Here is an 18004-nt window from a genome sequence, read left to right as displayed (position 1 = left end):
ACTTCAGGTAGGACAGCCCTGAAAAGGTCACTCCCATCTAGAGGGGAAGTTCCTCCACCGGAAAGAACCGGGTCTCGCTGATTTGCTATGTTCCCAGAGCCCATTCCAGCTCCAGGCAGGTGAGCTCAGTGAACGTTTTCTGTGGGGAGGATCCAGACTGCTTTACATGATACTTAGAAAGAAAATATTCAAAATGAGGAAGGCAGTAACTTCCTTGGTAAGATATGTAGGGCCGCAAAGACATCATCAATGAGCATTGCTGCAGGCACTCAGCCTTCTGAAGGTTCAAACCAGACAACCAGACCCACCTTCCCAGGGCACCTCCACTACCCCTGCCTCTCTCTAACAAGAGGTGCTCCAATTGTCTGAATCCACCTGGTCTCCTTCCTGAATTCTGAGTAGGACCTGGGCCTGCTCATCCTGCTGCCTGGACCCACCCACAGTCCCAGCTGAGCACCAGAGCCCTCAGAATGCCAGGCCCACCTGCACCCGGGTGAGCAGGTGCCTACCTTGGTGTCAATCTTCCAGGTGATCTCTCGGATGCTCTGAAACCACTCAAAGAGCTCCTCCACCCTGTCTGTGGCAAACTCCACCGGAGGATCGCCCTGCTTCTTGGGCTCCAGGATGAAGACAAAGGACTTCTGGTTTTTTCCCTGAGGGGCTTTCACTTGGGGTAAGAGAATAAGAAATGTCCCAATCAGCCTATTAGAGGGCCACAAAGACCAGACTGCACCCTGCCTGAGCCGTTTCTCTCATGGACCAACCACCACTGCTATGACCACGGTTAGCAATGATGGGGACGTCTACTTTCCATCGGGGTAAGTACACATCACAGATGACTACTCAAGGGATGCAGTAGATTCAGTAGGGTCCTCCAAAAAGATGTGTCAGGTCACCAGTACCTGTGAATGGGACCTTATAGGGTCGTTGCAGATGTATTTAGGTTAAGGATCTCAATATGAGATTATCTTGGATTTAGGGCAATTCCAACATCCAACAAGTATGAGTATCCTTATAAGAGAAAGGAGAGGGACACTTAAGATGCAGGAAAAAAAAAAAAAAAAACATTAAAATGCATGAGAGAACCTGAAAAAAATACCCTCTTGTCCACTTTAGTTATAGACACGTGTTCATCTTGATCAAAAGAAACACTGAATATCTTTTTGGTTGACCAATTAGAAAATGCTTTTTACACTCATCATAAATATTTTTTACAAATTACTAAAACAATACACGTTCATTTTAAAAAGATTTAAAATATAGCTAAACAACTTGGCATTTTTACAAAATGTTTACATACAATACATAAAAATTTGTGAACTGTTTCACTTAGCATATTGTGCATAATTTTCTATGTTGTTACATATAATCTTTTACATATAAAGAATAAATAATTTAAATGGCTTTTTTTTTTTTTTTTTTGAGACAGGGTGGCACTCTGTCACCCAGGCTGAAGTGCAGTGGTGCGATCTTGGCTCCCTGCAGCCTCCACCTTCCAAGTTCATGCGATCCTCCCACCTCAGCCTCCCTAGTAGCTGAGACCACAGGTGCACACCACAAAGCCTGGCTAATTTTTGTATTTTTTGTAGAGAGGGGTTTTGCCATGTTGCCCAGGGCTGGTCTCAAACTCCTGAGCTCAAGCGATCCACTCACCTTGGCCTCCCAAAGTGCTGGGATTACAGGAATGAGCCACCACACCCAGCTAAATGGCTTTAAAAACAGATGCAGACACAAGGGAGAAAGCCATGTGCAGGCAAATGTGGAGACTGAAGAATGCAGCCATGAGCCAAAAACACCAAAGAGTCACCAGAAACTAGGAGAGAAATGTGGCGTGGGTTCTGTAGACACAGAGAAAGGATCTTACAGAGAGGAAAAGATTATGACAGGGACACTTATCTGCCAAATAATATTAGTAGCTAAGATTTCTGAGCTCTTATATACCAGGCAATATTCTAAGCAGATTACATGTACTGCCTCTTTATTTTATTTTATTTTTTTAATTTTGAGGTCTTGCTACATTATCCAGGCTCGTCTCAAACTCTTGGGGCTCAAGGGTTCCACCCACCTCAGCCTCCTGAGTAGCTGAGACTAAAGGCACCCTGCTTTTCCTAGGCCCATTTTGCAGGAGGCAAAACTGAGGCTCATTAAGAGAAAGTAACATGTGGAAAGTCATATAGCTAGTAGTAGTAAAACTGAGGCTCAGTTCAAACCTGACTCCAAGATTTCTACTCAGAACCACTGAGCCATCTGCCTCTGCTCTGCAGATACAGGGATGGGGGAAGATGATACAAAGAGCACCAGAAGTGGATGCAGGGATCCTGCACCCCCCTGCCCAAAGGACCTCAGCACATGTGGTGGTCGGTCACTTAGGACCTTGATTTTCTCATCTGGTAATCGGAGCAAAGAATCCCTCTCCTACCTATCCTGCTGGATCATTGTAAAGGTAAAGAAGCAGGTTATAAATGTGGAAAGCAGGCTGGGCATGGTGGCACATGCCTGTAATCCCAGCACTTTGGGAGGCTAAGGCAGGCAGATCACTTGAGGTCAGCAGTTTGAGACCAGCCTGGCCAACATGGCGAAACCCTAGCTCTACTAAAAATACAAAAATTAGCCAGGCGCAGTGGCCCATGCCTGTAGTCCCGGCTACTCAGGAGGCTGAGGCAGGAGAATCACTTTAATCCAGGAGGCAGAGGTTGCAGTGAGCCAAGATCACGCCACCGCACTCCAGCCTGGGTGACACAGCGAGACTCTATCGCGAAAAGAAATAATAATAAATGAATGAATGTGTAAAGCAGAGCATTGGCAATAGAAGCAGGAAGTTCCTGGGGCTGCTGTCACCTGAGTCCTAGGGGACCATGCCCATGCCTGCCCAGGGAGGGTCATGGGCTGCCCAGAACAAGGAGGCCCGCTACAGAGTCCCTTCACATGGGAGCTGCACCACACCCACTTCAAAGCAGGCAGGCTCAAGACCCAGGAAACCCAGCACACATCAGACCCCGGCCACCACTGGACAAGCCTAGCCTTGGGGCCACGCCTTCACATCCCGTTGCAGCATGGTCAACGTGGGCGGGCTGGGTTTCCTGGGCCCCAGCCGAGCAACCAGGAAGCAGAGGTTCAAAGAGGAGAAGTGACAGGCCTGTAGTCTCATAGCGACAGAGAGGCAGAGCTGGGTTTAGAACCCGAGACTCCCAACTCCACGCTGCATTTCAGCCAGGCTGACAGCTCAGCTTTCCTTCGCAACGCATGGGAAACACAGATGGATCCTGAAATAATAAGAGTGACGTTGGTAATAATATCCGCTAACCACCATCTAGCACTTATGTACGAGACCTTGTTTTAGCACTTACAGTTTTAGTAGAGATTAATAGCAGACATAGCATCATACTCACTGACCAGCCTGACCTAAATACTCAGCTTCAGCCAGGGAAGGAGCTGGCATTCAAGACAGGACCCTGTGTCAGCCACCTCCCTGTGTAGGGCGGGGCTGAGGTCAGCCCATGGGGGATAGGGGTGGAAATCCAGGCTAAGATGATGTGTGCACGTACCGACGTTATAGGTATTGAGGTCCAATATTCCTCTGCAAAGAGACCCTAAGGGATTGTCTTCAATAATCTGTGAAGAAACAAGACATAACTCACGTTAGTTGTAACGGGAATAATAAAAAGAAAACCCGTTTCCAAAGCACACCGTTTAGCAGAGACACTGCCTGTGGAACTGTTTAAAATGCATTTTCATTACCAGATACGTCCATGGGGAGAGAGCTAAATAATGAAGCATGGAGCTGATAGGGACCTGGCGGGGAGAGGGGGCCGGGAGGTTCGGAGTTTCATTTTCCAATCCGTAAAAACGTGCCTTGTGAATTCTAGAACAGGTTTCATAATGCTTCCTCAGATCTGGTTTCAAAACACATCCTAGACTATTTATCTGACCTTATTAGAAAATGAGACTATTTTGCCTACTAAAGCCCAGCTCAAGAACCTTCTGTGGCTCCCCATGTCCTGTGGAAGCAACACCCATGCTCTATGACCTGGCTTTTAAGACTTTCAGAGCCCCCATCACCCCTTCCAGCTCTGCCTCCCATTGCACACTTGAACCATCCCGGGGTCTGGCTGAGATGAAGAATATCCTGGGCTTAGGAGAGGTGGCAGAACCAGGCATCCACTCCTTGCCTGCACCACCCCAACCCCCACCCCCTGCACCAGGTAAATGCTGATGTACAGGTAAGGGCAACTCAGTACAGAGGAAGCAAGGGCTTCCAGTCTCTGCCTCAGCCCAAGCACACGGAACACAACCACATTCCCACTGCCACACCTTTGCTTAGACTGTACCTCCCACTTGCACCTCTCTTCTGCCAGTCTCTTGCTGTTGAACTCTAACTTGACTTTTAAGGGTCAAATCCTCCTTCCTCCAGGAAGCCTTCCCAGATTGCCCTACCTCCCTTAGAAAATAAATACCTGGGGGTCTAACGGGATCTTAAAATCCTCATTACAAAGATATCATCCTTGATGGAGTGCCAGCACACTGAAAGTGGCTGCTCTCTAAACAAGAGGCGGTGAGGGAACAACCACCAGGTTTGCAAAGTCACCAGGAAGGCCTCATCTCACCTCTGGTTAGGCCCACTTGCTTACTCGCCCCAAGCACGTTCTCAATGTCTGGCTGTCCAATATAAATGTGTTTCATCTGCAAGTTGCTTAAGCAAAGGACAAATTCCCCATTTGGTCACTTTCACTCCAGCGGGAATTCTCCTGCACATTCAAATCCTTCCAAGCCCAGCACAACCTGATTAAAACACGGCCGGCTTGTCACAGCAACTCACCCACAACAACTCAATCTCAATTTCCCTATCATCACTGTGTCTTCCCTGATCCAGAGCTCCACAGAGACCACAAGCAGCACATGGAAAAATTCACCCACTGAGATGGCACAGCTCCCTGAAAAACTGGACCTGCAGATCCCTTCTTCCTGTAAGAGGATCGAAGAGGGGGACTCACCTGCTTTTCTAGCTCCTCGAAGTCTGCAGTTGAGATGTCCTCGACGTAGTTGGATGGGAAGTACTGCTGGATCCTGGTTCCATAGTCTCCTTTCCACCTGGATAAGAAGAGAGGACATGGGGGCGCTGTCACCAGGTGGCATGAATTACCCGCTACTGCTCATCTGCAACCGGCTGCTGGCTCAATTCTGATGGGGACAGACAGCAAGTGGCCAAGTGACCAGTGTCACTATCTGTGACAATGGAGCATCTCAAAGGCAACTGCTTTTTATTTTTTAATTACTAATGAGTTACTGGGGGCTGATTTTACCCCCATCACATGATCTTAATGTTTAATCAAAGATCACAAGTCAAAAGTTTCCATGCTTTACGTGGAAGTCAGAGACCATACAAGACAAAAGTTCACCCCTATTTCAGGGAGGTTGTGAATTTAGAGAGAAGGTGGTTCTGGAGGCAGACAGGCTGGAATTAAACTCCAGCTCTACCACTGACCATGGAGGCTTTCTGTGCCTCCGACTCTCCATCTGAAAAATGGGTAAACATGAGTGCTTCCCTCAGAGGGTTTTATTAGGACTCCAAATTAACATAAGCTGAGTGCTTGGGACAGCGCCTACCTAGTACACAGTAAATACTCAATAGTGTTAGCTCTTATTATTATTCAGCTAAAACACTGTTCCCTATCTTTATAATAACACTAACAACACGGGACATAATCCATCTATGAATGTTCCTGGACCCCACCAGATGGTGAGCACCTCTAAGATTCCTCCCGGCAAGGCCGTGCCCAGACATGCAAACCCCCTCCTTCAACCTGCCCATCTCTTGAGCCATTTTCCGCAGCCAGGGACTCTCCAAAATGCACCTCTGACCACGCCACATGATGGCTCCCCAGGGCCTCCAGAATCCAGCCCAGACTCTTCAACATGGCAGCCACGGCCCAGCACAGTCTGACCCCAGGACTCCCAGACATCACCTCCTAACTCTCCATGATGTTGACTCCAGCTGGCCCGTCGTCCCTATCATGCCCCTGCCATGCTGCCTAGCTTCCATGCCTTGGCCCATGCCCTTGGTACCCAACTTCCCCCCACTAATTTAAGACTCAGCTTGGGCATTTCCTCTCCCACGGAGTCTTCCCTGACTGCCCCCTAGACTGAGCACTCTTCCTCTGTGGTCCCCTGGCATCCTGTCCCCACAGTCATCCGAGCAGCCACATCTTATACTTAACGTATAATTATACATCTGTCTTCCCCTCTATATGATATCTTTCTGGTTTTTTTTTTTTTTTTTTTTTTTGAGACAGAGTCTCACTCTGTCCCCCAAGCTGGAGTGCATGGCACGATCTCAGCTCACTGCAACCTTCGCCTCCCGGGTTCAAGCAATTCTCCTGCCTCATCCCCGCCAGTAGCTGGGATTATGGCATGGGCCACCATGCCTGGCTAATTTTTGTATTTTTAGTAGAGACAGGGTTTTACCATGTGGGCCAGGCTGGTCTCAAACTCCTGACCTCAAGTGATCCACCCGCCTCGGCCTCCCAAAGTGCTGGGATTACAGGCGCAAGTCACTGCACCCGGCTGACCTTTCTGGATCTTAATCAAGTCTGTGCTCCGTGGTGGTGGGAAGAACTTAACAATTTTTTGGTCTGAATAAGCAGAGTGAGGACTGATGCTACCAATTCACCTAGCAGAGACACAGGACTGCGGGTTGTAAGCCCTTTTCACGCCCTCCGCACCATTTCTCCAGACCCACTTCTGGCAAGGGCTGGCTGTATTTACAGCGATCATATATACCATCTGTCCAGGACTGAGCACTTTACATTCTCTTCACTCTCAGGAGCATCTTGGTTCAGACAATAATTGTTTGGTCCCCTAGCTACAGGGAACCAGTTTGGAAGTATGCAAAAAAGCCCGTTTCACACAGGCAGCCCCCTAGGTAGCACTACTGCCATCAGAGAGAGAAATGACCACAGCCGCTGGGCGGCCCACAGTCCCTTGCCAAAGGGACTTCTGCCAGTCTCTTAAGACAAGAGCCTTCGAAATTCAGAGAACTGCCTGTCAGAGGCATAGAAAGGCATGAGGCCATCTCACACAGAATGGAAAACCGTGATTTGGAGTAGTCACCTGGGCTCCAGCCACAACTCCAAAAATGTTGTTAGTCACCCACCCAGTGCGCACCAGGATGTTGACCAAGGCAGGGACAGGAGCACAGCGAGGGAACGCCAGTGTGCCTGGAAGAGACCTCAACTCTGTGCCACTTCGAGTGGAGGGACTTCGGCAAAGCCGAGCCTCTGAACTGGGAGAAGCAGACGGACAACACTGTGGTTGCCAAACTGGGTCTGGGAGCCTCCAAGGGGAAGCATCAGGGGCTGCAGTAGGAACAGCAATGTCAGCAAGGAGGCCAAACAGGGCAATTCTACGCCCCCACTCCAGTTCAACGGGTAACTCGGCTGCATCTTTGATTCTGTGGAATCTAGGTATGAATTGGTTTGCAATGAGGTTCTCCTGATTTTAAGAAAAAGTTTGATAATCCCTGGATTAAGGCATCTTGCAAGAGGACAGGGAAGGACTTAGCAGATGAATGGAGTTAAGAGTGTAAGCTCTGGAGTCAGAAGGCCTGGCGGTTCAAATCTCAGCCTGCTATGTGGCCCTGGACAAGTGACTGCACTTCTGAAGGCTTCAGTTTCCTCATCGGTAAAATGCAGGTAACAACAGAACCAACCTTTTACAGTCATCATGTAGACTCAGTTATTTCAAATGAAGTGAGTTATTTCAAACGTGCTTAAAACAGTGCTTGACACATAGAAGCACTCCATGCATGCTGCTATTCAGATTCCTAAGCCAGGTCCAGTTATCTTGTGGGAGGCAGAAATGCCAGTCTATGAGGTGCTTAAACCAGTGCTCACTGTTATGAGCAAGTTCTTATTGCTCTCAGACAGAAGTCACCCCACAAAACCACTTGCCCGGAAACCTATCAGTGGGCAGTGAATTTTTCTTCTAAGGTTAAAAAGCGAAGTGGTAACTAAACCCTAGCACACCCAGGTACCTTTGCACGAAAAACGTATTGCCTTCAATTCAGGATGGTGGCCATTGCACACAGCACGGGACTATGGAACAGCATACGAATTTGAATTGGAAATAACACACAGTCTTGTGTATTGGAAAGCGCCTGAACTATTTAGTATTTAGTATTTATTTGTGTGACTTGGAAAGTCTCATTCGCCGCATCTTTTGTCACAGGGAGTAATGAAGATTTGGTTGAAGATTTGGTTAGACAATGCATGGAAAGCAATTAGCAGACTGCTTGCCACTTAGTAAGACTTCAATAAATGGTAGCTGCTGTTGTAATTATAATAATATACAATATATGATATGATATGTTGATACCTGTTAATATTGTTGTTTATCCATTTTCTCAAATAGAGCATGCACCAAGCCACCTTCCTAAAAAGGGACTTAACACAAGAGGTCAAAGCTAGCCCAGGATGACAAAGGGGGTCAGACTTGGCCAGCACCTGAGTCTTATCACCAAGAAGGGACAAGTCAAGCCCGCCTGCCGAGCAGCCCAGCCTCCACTCAGCCTTACCAGCCCCCGGGCTCCTTGGAGACATTGTGGATGAGGGCACCACGGCAGAAGCTCAGCTCGTCGCTTCGCTTGGCTTTGTAGTCATACAGAGCTTTCACGGTTCTCTGAGGCTTTCAGGGAAAACAAGAAGGAAAAGGTCAGGCCAGGGACAGGAGGGGAGGGAGGCGGCTGCGTTCCCAGGTACCATTTGGTTCTTCTCACTGGGGAGCAGGAGGCTTCAGGCCAAGGTTACAAAGTCATCTGCTGGAGAGGGACTGGCATTGCAAAGGATCCAAGGCCCCAAAAAGCCACCAGGGAGTGAAGGAGAACTGGCCTAGTCAGAGCCAAGGGTACCTGGGTTGGGGTTAAGGGTTAGGGGTTAGGAGTTAGGGTTTGGGGCTAGGGTTTAGGGCTGGGGTTAGGGTTAGGCTTAGGGTTAGGGTGGGAGTGACCCTATATTGTAGTGACACAATATTGCTCAATTTCCTCAACAAAGAAAGGACATGCCTTTTAGATTAAGCCGAGACCGTCATCACAGTGCCGGTGCTCAGCAAGCCTCCCAGAAGCTCAAGGGCAACCCCATTCTTCCTGCCTGTCCTGAGGGCCTCACTGTTCTGTTTTTGTAGGTCAGCAGTCCCCTATCTACACTCCTGCAGGACGCTGACATTTTGCAAGAGTAACTGAGCTTCTCCTCCATGAAATTCATCAAAAGGTGGTCTCTGTTCACAGAACTAAATAAGATAGAACTTCCTTGGTTAGAAATTTTCTTCAATGAATTTGCTTTCATGCTTTCTGCCTGGCAGGCATAAATGAACACCCACACGGCAAGCAAATATTAGTGGGAAAAGCTTTGACGTTGTCAAACCTGTTTAAATGAGCAGCTTCCTTCTCCTCCCACCCAAAGGAAATGGGAACAGGAATTTCACAGGGAACCCAGTAAAATTTTTCCTCAGCACACAGGCTACAGAGTCAGATATGTAGGTTCAAATCATTGCTCTGCCCTTGAATAATGATATAAGTTTGAGTGTCTCTGATCCTCAGTTTCCCCGTCTGTGAAATGGGAATTAAATTTTTATATATTTCACAGGGTTGTTACGACTACTAAATGAGATCATGTGTATAATGAGAAAACTGACAACAGCTTGCACTTCTTAAGTGCTAACTATAGTATCGCTAAAGCATTGTTCCAAGCCTTAAGGTATCTCCTTTAATCCTTAAACAACCATAACAGGTAAGTAGTTATATGAGTATGCCCATTTTGCAGATGAGAAAACTGAGATGCAGAGAGAGAAAGTAATTTGCCCCACATCGACCAGCTGTTTTAAGTGGCTCAGCCCAGAACTGGATCCATCAATGTGAGTTAGTGCCATAGTTCATGATGTTTCATAAGAAGCAATGTGGGTTCTAGGAGCTCTGCCACAGGGATCTGCAGCTGGAGGCCAGAGGCTAAGCAGTACCCTTGCCTTTCTCTCCCCCACCTGCAAACAGAGCAGCCTCTACTTGCGTATCCTGCTTCAAGGGTGGATATAAGGACCAGAGCCAGTCTCCAAGGCCACAGGAAGGAACAGTCATCAGTTAGAGAGGTGACTGTTCTCATCACCAAAACATCCTTCACTACTAACAGAAGTTTTTGCTACTAAGGTCTCTTAATGCATTTCACACACAGCTCAATTTGCCCACAACTTTTCAAGATTTCATTTCTTTCTGAAACAGATCTGCATTGGCCATGGATTATAAATTTTTGAAAAAGAAAGTCATCTCTGGATTTCAACAGAGCCCACAAGCAGGGCCCCTTCCTAAGTGAGCGTTGTACACTAATTGTGTGCCACATGGCCCCCAAACAGAAAATTCGCTGCGGTTCTTCCTCTGCCAGCTCAAACTAAATTTGAGATGAAACCATGGCAAGGAGGAGCCGAGGGCTGAAAGTAAAATCCATCCCTACCTGCATGAAATTACACAACAGAGTCAGGGTGGGAATATGAGATAGCATTTGCACTGCAAGGAGGTCAGTGAACCAAATGGAATTTAAAAACACCACGGGCTCTGTCAGCGAGCAAAAAACATCTGCAAGACTTTTAATTAGAAGCCATTTGGCCCAAAGGTGGTTCGTCAAACCTCAGAATTTTAGCAAAACACTGTTGCATTTGGATGGAATTCTATTAACATTTTCCCTGAAACTAGGCTTGATATTGTCAATCATCCTTTCTTCTCAAAAAAAAAAAAAAAAGAAATTATTTTGGCCAGGTTTTCCAAAGTCTTCCCTTGCCCTGTTATAACTGCCATGGGAACAAGATGGAATCCACATCAGCCTCGTGACTCCAAAATCATGTGAATTGGAGGTTCGGCACTGTACCATGGACGGATTGATTTCACTGGGATCCACATACATTCTGCTGACGTCGTAGAGGGAGTTTATATCTCTTTCCTGGAAAAAAAGAAAGAAAGAAATGGAATAATCCATGCTCCTAGAATAGCCCTTACATATAACAAGGGTTCTAGGCTTCCTTATGGTTACCTATCCTTTGATAGAGGAGTTGAAACCTCATAGAATTTTCTTTTGGCCCATGAGTAGACACAGGAAGAAGCTATAAAGAAGGTCCCCAGACTTGGAAACTAACCCAAAATCAGAGAGGCCCTGCCCTGGCCAGCTGCGTGCCAGGCACTGCGTTCCTTTGTAAAAGCACAAATCCTAAGATCCGACGGTGTGCTGGAGTGACCTCCCGGCTCACAAAAGCCCACTGTGTACATCACTTCCTGACTCCACGTTCCAGGTTCAACGACAGCACATCAACAACTTGAAACTGACCTCCATGGAAGTATTTACACCATGGAATCTGGCAAATGCTACAAACCAGTGCCTTCCCCTACCCCGCTCAGAGCTGTTTGAACATTTACTAGCACACCACCGACAAGATCCACCCCCACCCCCTCTCTGTTCCTCTCTAACTCTTCTTTCTGTTCCTCATGTCACCTTAGGGCTTGTGATGTGGCCACTCCTCTACCTAGAGTCACCCCTTCATTCACTTCTCCCCGGATCCCATTCACTGCTGTCTTCCATGTTTCGGCTCACATTTCTCCCCTTTTAAGGTGGCCTTCTCTGATCTCCACTCCCACAGCCTAAGGTAGTGTCCACCCCTTTTCACACCATCCTGTTTTCTTTGCTTTATTATATTCATGCTACCTGAAAACATCTTAATCGTGTATATTATCTGTCTCTCCTCTCCAGAACCTAAATTTCCCAAAGCAGATTTTGTTCCACAGTACTCCTAGTATCTAGAACAGTCCTTGGCACATGATCGGGATGCCATAAATCTCTCTTCAATAAATTAATGACCTATGTGGTAGGAATGGAGACAAAGTAATCATATCAGGTCTCTCCTGCACCCAGAACTCTCCAGTGACTCAGAGAAAAAGCCAGGGCCTTACAATGGCCTATGAGCCCCTGCATGATAAGTCACCTGTGAACCCTCGTCCTTATTTAGCTCTTCCCCCACCTGGGCTGGCTTGATTCCAGCCATGCTGACTTCCTCTTGGTGCCTCCAGGCAGGCTTCTACCTCAGGACCTTTGCACTTGCTATCCTCTCTTCCTCCAGAAGATACCCACATGGCTCATTCCTTTTCAGTGAGATCTTCCTAGACCACCCTCTGAAAACTTCGACCCCTTCCCCATCACTCTGTACCCTCTTATCCACCTGCCCAGTGTTTTTCTCCATAGCACTCATCACCATCTGGCACATGCTATGGATATTTTAAATGTCATTTGTTGCATCTCCCCAACACTACACTATAAGCAGCACAAGGGCAGGGTCTTTGTTGTGTTCAATTTGTATCCCCAGGACCTACAGCAGTATCAGACACATGGTGAATACTCAGAGGTTTGCTGAATTCATGAACAGATGAGTTACAACCTCAGACAAGAAATCCCACCAAATCACAAGGGAGTCCACCACCTACCATATTGTAGCGCTCCAGGAGCTCGGGGGTCACGGGGTAGCGCAGTCTCATCTTTCGGTAGAGTGAATGCTTCTCGTAGTAACTGACGAGCTCCACCAGACTCTCAAAATAGGCGGAGGTCCCCAGCACAAAGTGCCGGCCGTCCCGGTTGATGCGACAATGCTTTACCTTGCCCCTAGCCCTGGAGCGGGAAGAACACAGGGTTGACATGCCAAGATCCTGGTGGCCAAACAATTTTTACACAAACCCTACTGATTAGATACAACCTAGTTATCCAGCCTTAGAGAAGTAGGTAAATAAACAGGGTATAGTCCTCCTATGGAATACAAGACAATAAGAAAACAGTGATGTGGGTATTTTCAAAACAGATCTAGAAGAATCTGTGTCTCAGAAGAAATATGGCCGAGTGACTCAACAGCTCCTCTTACCCTTCCTCTCCTCCCCAACTACAGGACTTGACTTTAGGAGCTTCCTAGGGAACTAGGTCAAGAGTAGGCCAAATCTGTCCCACCACCTGCTTTTATAAATAAAGCTTTATTGAAACACAGCTACAGTTCATTTGTTTATACATTGTCTGGGGCTGTTTTCACACTGTAACAGCAGAGTTGTGTAGCTGCAACAGAGACCATATGGCCTGCAAAACCTAAAATATTCACTCTGTGGTCCTTCACAGAAAATGTTTGCCAATCCCCCCCCACCTCAAAATTATTAAATCTTGTCTTCGGTGACTCAACTAGCAAAACAGTGACTTTTTTTTTTTAAAAAAGAAACAAGTCTTTCATTCCTTCATCTGTTTGAAACATGAAGCAGAAAAAATCCAAAACAGAAGAGCCTCCTTGGTTTTATTAGCTTTTATCAGCAAGACAGAAACATCTGGAAAAATATTTTTGACCCTAAGTTTACAGCCAAGAGGGTCTTTTTAAAAATGTCTACCCCAAATAGCCAAAGCAATTTTGAGCAAAAATAACAAAGCTTGAGATAGCACACTATCTTACTTCAAAATATACTACAAAGCTACAGTAATAAAAATAGCACGACAGTGGCATAAAAACAGACACACAGACCAGTGGAACAGAATAGATAGCCAAGAAATAAATCCATGCATTTACAGTCAACTGATCTTCAATAAAGATGTCTAGAACACACCAGGGGGAAAGGACAGTCTGTTAAATAAGTAGGGTTGGGAAACCTAGATTTAAAAAAATTAAAAGAATTTCAAAATAAATTCCTATATAGAAATAATAGCAATTTCGAAAGAAGAAAACTAGACCATTATCTCACACCATAAACAATAAAAGCAGCTCAAAATGGATTAAAGACTTAAACATAAGACCTGAAACTGTAAAACTACTAGAAGAAAACAGAGAGGAAAACCTCCCTAGCATTGGTCTGGGCAATTATTTTTCAGATATGACCCCAAAAGCACAGGCAACAAAAGTGCAAGTGGATAAATGGGATTTTATCAAACTAAGAGGCTTCTACATAGCCAAGGAAAGAATCAACAGAGTAAAGAAACAACCTACAGAATGGGAAAAACATCTGCAAACTGAACATCTGGTAAGGGGTCAATATCCAAAATATATAAGGAAGTCAAACAGCTCAATAGTAAGAAAATAAATGACCCAATTTAAAAATGGACAAAGGCCGGGCGTGGTGGCTCACACCTGTAATTCCAGCACTTTGGGAGGCCAAGGCAGGCAGATCACTTGAGGTCAGGAGTTCGATACCAGCCTGGCCAACATGGTGAAACCCCGTCTCTACTAAAAATACAAAAAATTAGCTGGGTGCAGTGGCGGGCGCCTGTAGTCCCAGCTACTCGGGAGGCTGAGGCAACAGAATGGCGTGAACCCAGGAGGCGGAGCTTGCAGTGAGCTGAGATCACACCACTGCACTCCAGCCTGGGCAACAGAGCAAGACTCCATCTAAAAAAGTAAAAAATTTTTAAAAATGGACAAAGGATCTGAATAGACATTTCTCAAAAGAAGATACATAAATGGCCAACAGTTACGTAAAAAATGTTCAACATCACTAATCATCAGAGAAATGCACATTAAAACCACTATGAGATGTCACCTCACACCTGTTAGAATGGCTATTAGCTAAAGGAGAAGTGCTGGTGGGGATGTGGAGAAAAGGGGACCCCTGCACCTGGTGGGTGGGACTGTACATTAGCATAGCCACTATGGAAAACAGTACAGAGGTTCCTCAAAAAATTAAAAATAGAACACCATGGGATCCAGCAATCCCACTTCTTGGTATATATCTGAAGGAAAGGAAATCAATATGTCAAAGAGAAAGCTGCACTCCCATGTTCATAGCACCATTCACCATAGCCAAGGTGTAGAATCAGCCTGCCCATCAACAGATAAATGGATAAAGAAAATGTGGTACATTTACATAATGGAATACCATTTGCTTTAAAAAAAAAAAAAGGAAAGCCTGTCATTTGCAACAGCATGGATGAACCTGGAGGACATTGTGCTGTGTGAAATAAGCCAGGCACAGAAAAACAAATACCACAGGATCTCATACGTGAAACCTAAAAAGGTTTAAACTCACGGAAGTGGAGAGTAGAATGGTGGCTACCAGGGTCCGGGGCAGGGGGAGGTAGGGAGGGTTGGGGATATGTTGGTCAAAGGATACAAAATTTCAGTTAGAGAAGAGGAGTAAGTGCAAGACATCTATGGTACAGCATAGGGACTATAGTCAATAACAAAATCCTGGCCGGCCGTGGTGGCTCACACCTGTAATCCCAGCACTTTGGGAGGCCAAGGAGGGTGGATCACCAGAGGTCAGCAGTTCGATACCAGCCTGGCCAACATGGTGAAACCCCACCTTTACCAAAAATACAAAAATTAGCCAGGCACGGTGGTGCATGCCTGTAATCCCAGCTACTCAGGAGCCTGAGGCAGGAGACTCGCTTGAACCCAGGAGGTGGAGGTTGCAGTGAGCCAAGATCACGCCACTGCACTCCAGACTGGGCGACAGAGCAAGACTCCATTTCAAAAAAAAAAATATGTCCTGTATTCTTGAAAATTGCTGAGGGTAGACTTTAAGTCTCACCACAAAAAAAAAAAAATGGTTAAGTGTGTGTATATGTTATTATCTCAATTTAGCCATTTCACCATGTATACATATTTCAAAACACCATGTTGTACATGAGACATATAAACAACTTTTATTTGTCAATTAAATAAATTAGGAAACGCATCTAGAGGCATAGTTTCTATGGGCATACTGCTCATTTAACAATTTTGCATGGCAGGGAAAAAAATCAAGAAAAGGCATGTTTTGCACTATAGAGAGACTTTTTTATTGTTTTAAAATATTTATTTTTTTCTTATTTTAAAAAACGTTGTTTTTTTCTTTTTTTAAAAAAGGATTTCCAATCTTTTGAAAAAAAAATATATTGCTTTAAGTGATTTCGTCAAAAAGTCCTGTAAAAACAAAATGCTAGAAGAGTTCTGCTTCAGTGGTTTATTTCCAGTGATATTTTATTAAATATTTATTCCTTCTAAAAAAACAGAGGAAAGAAAAGAAACACTGCTGAGTAGAAAAGCTGCAGAATGATCCCATTTGTATTTTCTAAAAATAGAATGAAAATACCCAGACACAAAATGGCACCATATATTTTCCATAGATACAGACATGTATAAATATGTACATATTTTTTAAATGTCTGGATGGACACACCAGCTAGAAAACTGTGCTTTCTACCAGGACCTCTCTACTGAGATTAGAAGGACCACAGGGGGCTTTAGCCTTCACTGTAATGTCTTAATTTTTTATAGAGAGAATATCCTCCTGCAATACTCATGTAATTAAAAATTAATTTTAAAACTTTTTATAAGAGCTCCTCAGGGCAGGCAGGGGGGCTCCGGGGTGCCGAGGTACAGAGCCAAGGTCAGGTTCCGGCTCCTTCCACAGGGAACCCCTAAGCCTCAGCTTCCCGATCCACAGCATCGGGGATCCACAACCCCGTCACATGGGGAGCATTAGGATCATCGTCTATTAGCTGATTCAGGGTAAGCTGTCGGCACAGTGTCTGGCACTCAGGCAGGACTCAGTAAGTGAGTGGTTTGGAAAACATAACTGAAATCAACCCACAACTAACTTCCCTGGGAGAAAAGAGAATCAGAAGGGGAGATGGGAACAGGGCTGGAATACGAGTTGTATCTTCCAACCTCCTGGAGCGTGGATGCCACGGCCACAGCCTGAGGTCTCAGCTTCACTGCCCAAGAGATGCCTTCCACCAATCACAGCCGGGCAACAACTCAACACTTCCTTTGTGGATTTGAAAGCAGGTGTTTCTCCTCTACTGGGGAAATCTATCCAGAAGTTCATTACACATCCCCAGAGCCCAGAACAGTGCCTGGCACAGGAGAGGCACTTTACAAATATGTAGAGGGCAAGGAGAAGTTCCTGCAGACCTGTGCTCCCCTACTGCCTGGTCCAAATTCCCCATCCGTTGCCCTGGAGAGCTACCCACCCTCCACCACCCTGCCTGACCAATCCCTTTGTAGCACTCATCACAAAATACTACACTGATTTCCTTATGTGCTCAAACCTCCTCAGTGCTTCTCAGTGAAGGACAGTGACGCTCCACCCCATACCCTGACCAGAGAGGGTTTGAAAAAGTGTGTGTCCTGGGGCAGGGATGTTATTTTTGATTGTTACAATGACTTAGGGTCCCAGACAGACATGCAGTGGGTAGAGACCAGGGGAGTTCAACATCCAAATACAACAGGATCAGTCCTCACACCTCACCTCTTTGAGAAACACTGTGTGGACTGAGCTTCCCTGACAGTGGGCCATGGGGTGAGGTGGGGAGCGGCCATCCTTGCTGATTGACTCACTGAGCCAGCATTCACCGACCACCAACTACATCCCAGCCAATGTTACATAAGCAGGAACAGGTCAAAAGCAAGAAACACTTGGAGTAAGGCGATGTCTCTCATCCCTGCCAGACCATTAGCCTGAGAGAGCAAGGACTGGGCTGTTTTTATCACTCCTGCATTTCTGGAGCCCAGCACAGGGCCCGGCACACAGTAGGTGCTCAACAAACATCTATTAACTTCTAAAAAATAAAAACTTCCATTCTCAAGACACCTCCAATCTCATGGGGAAGACAGGCTCACAAACTGAATGGGGCGTGTATGTAAGTCAGGCAATCAACCTGAGGAGCCACCCAACCTCTTCATTCACGCGGTCCCATTGAAGTGACCCCAACCCCATCCCCAGATGGCCTGTCAGAATCATGCCACCTGGCTCCGGGAGGGGGCCATCCTTTCTGCCGGACACTGTCCTGGCAGCACAAGGTACAGCCACCTGAGACAGAAGCTGATGGAGAGTAACGCCAGCATGCACATACAGGTGGCATCCTGACCATCATCAGGTGAGGCCCCAATCCGGTTGTGTCAGAGCTGTCTCACCGCTTGGGCACCTCAGTTTCAGCCAGTTGAGTTTAGTTGCCATCACTTGCACAGGATGACAGCACAGTGG

At 46.2% G+C, this 18004-nt stretch overlaps 1 protein-coding gene across 12 annotated transcripts in view; it reads right to left on the bottom strand.

Annotated features, from left to right (window-relative positions):
• PLCG2 (phospholipase C gamma 2) overlaps positions 1-18004 on the bottom strand; it is a 178327-nt gene that overhangs the window by 26197 nt on the left and 134126 nt on the right. For all 12 annotated transcript variants that reach the window (XR_010152465.1, XM_001148089.6, XM_016930240.4 and 9 more), the window contains 6 exons: positions 12503-12683; positions 10902-10973; positions 8570-8679; positions 4992-5088; positions 3546-3612; positions 510-667 (listed from right to left, as the gene is read on the bottom strand). Coding sequence is in view for 11 of the 12 variants with exons in the window: in XM_001148089.6 (XP_001148089.4) it covers positions 510-667; positions 3546-3612; positions 4992-5088; positions 8570-8679; positions 10902-10973; positions 12503-12683 (685 nt within the window). In the remaining variant the exon portion in view is untranslated. The remainder of the gene's footprint in view (positions 1-509; positions 668-3545; positions 3613-4991; positions 5089-8569; positions 8680-10901; positions 10974-12502; positions 12684-18004) is intronic.

Source organism: Pan troglodytes, chromosome 18, assembly GCF_028858775.2.
Source record: "Pan troglodytes isolate AG18354 chromosome 18, NHGRI_mPanTro3-v2.0_pri, whole genome shotgun sequence".
Classification (NCBI taxonomy): Eukaryota; Metazoa; Chordata; class Mammalia; order Primates; family Hominidae; genus Pan; species Pan troglodytes.
Note: the sequence above shows the minus strand (reverse complement) of the source record. Positions and strands in the feature narration are given on the sequence as shown.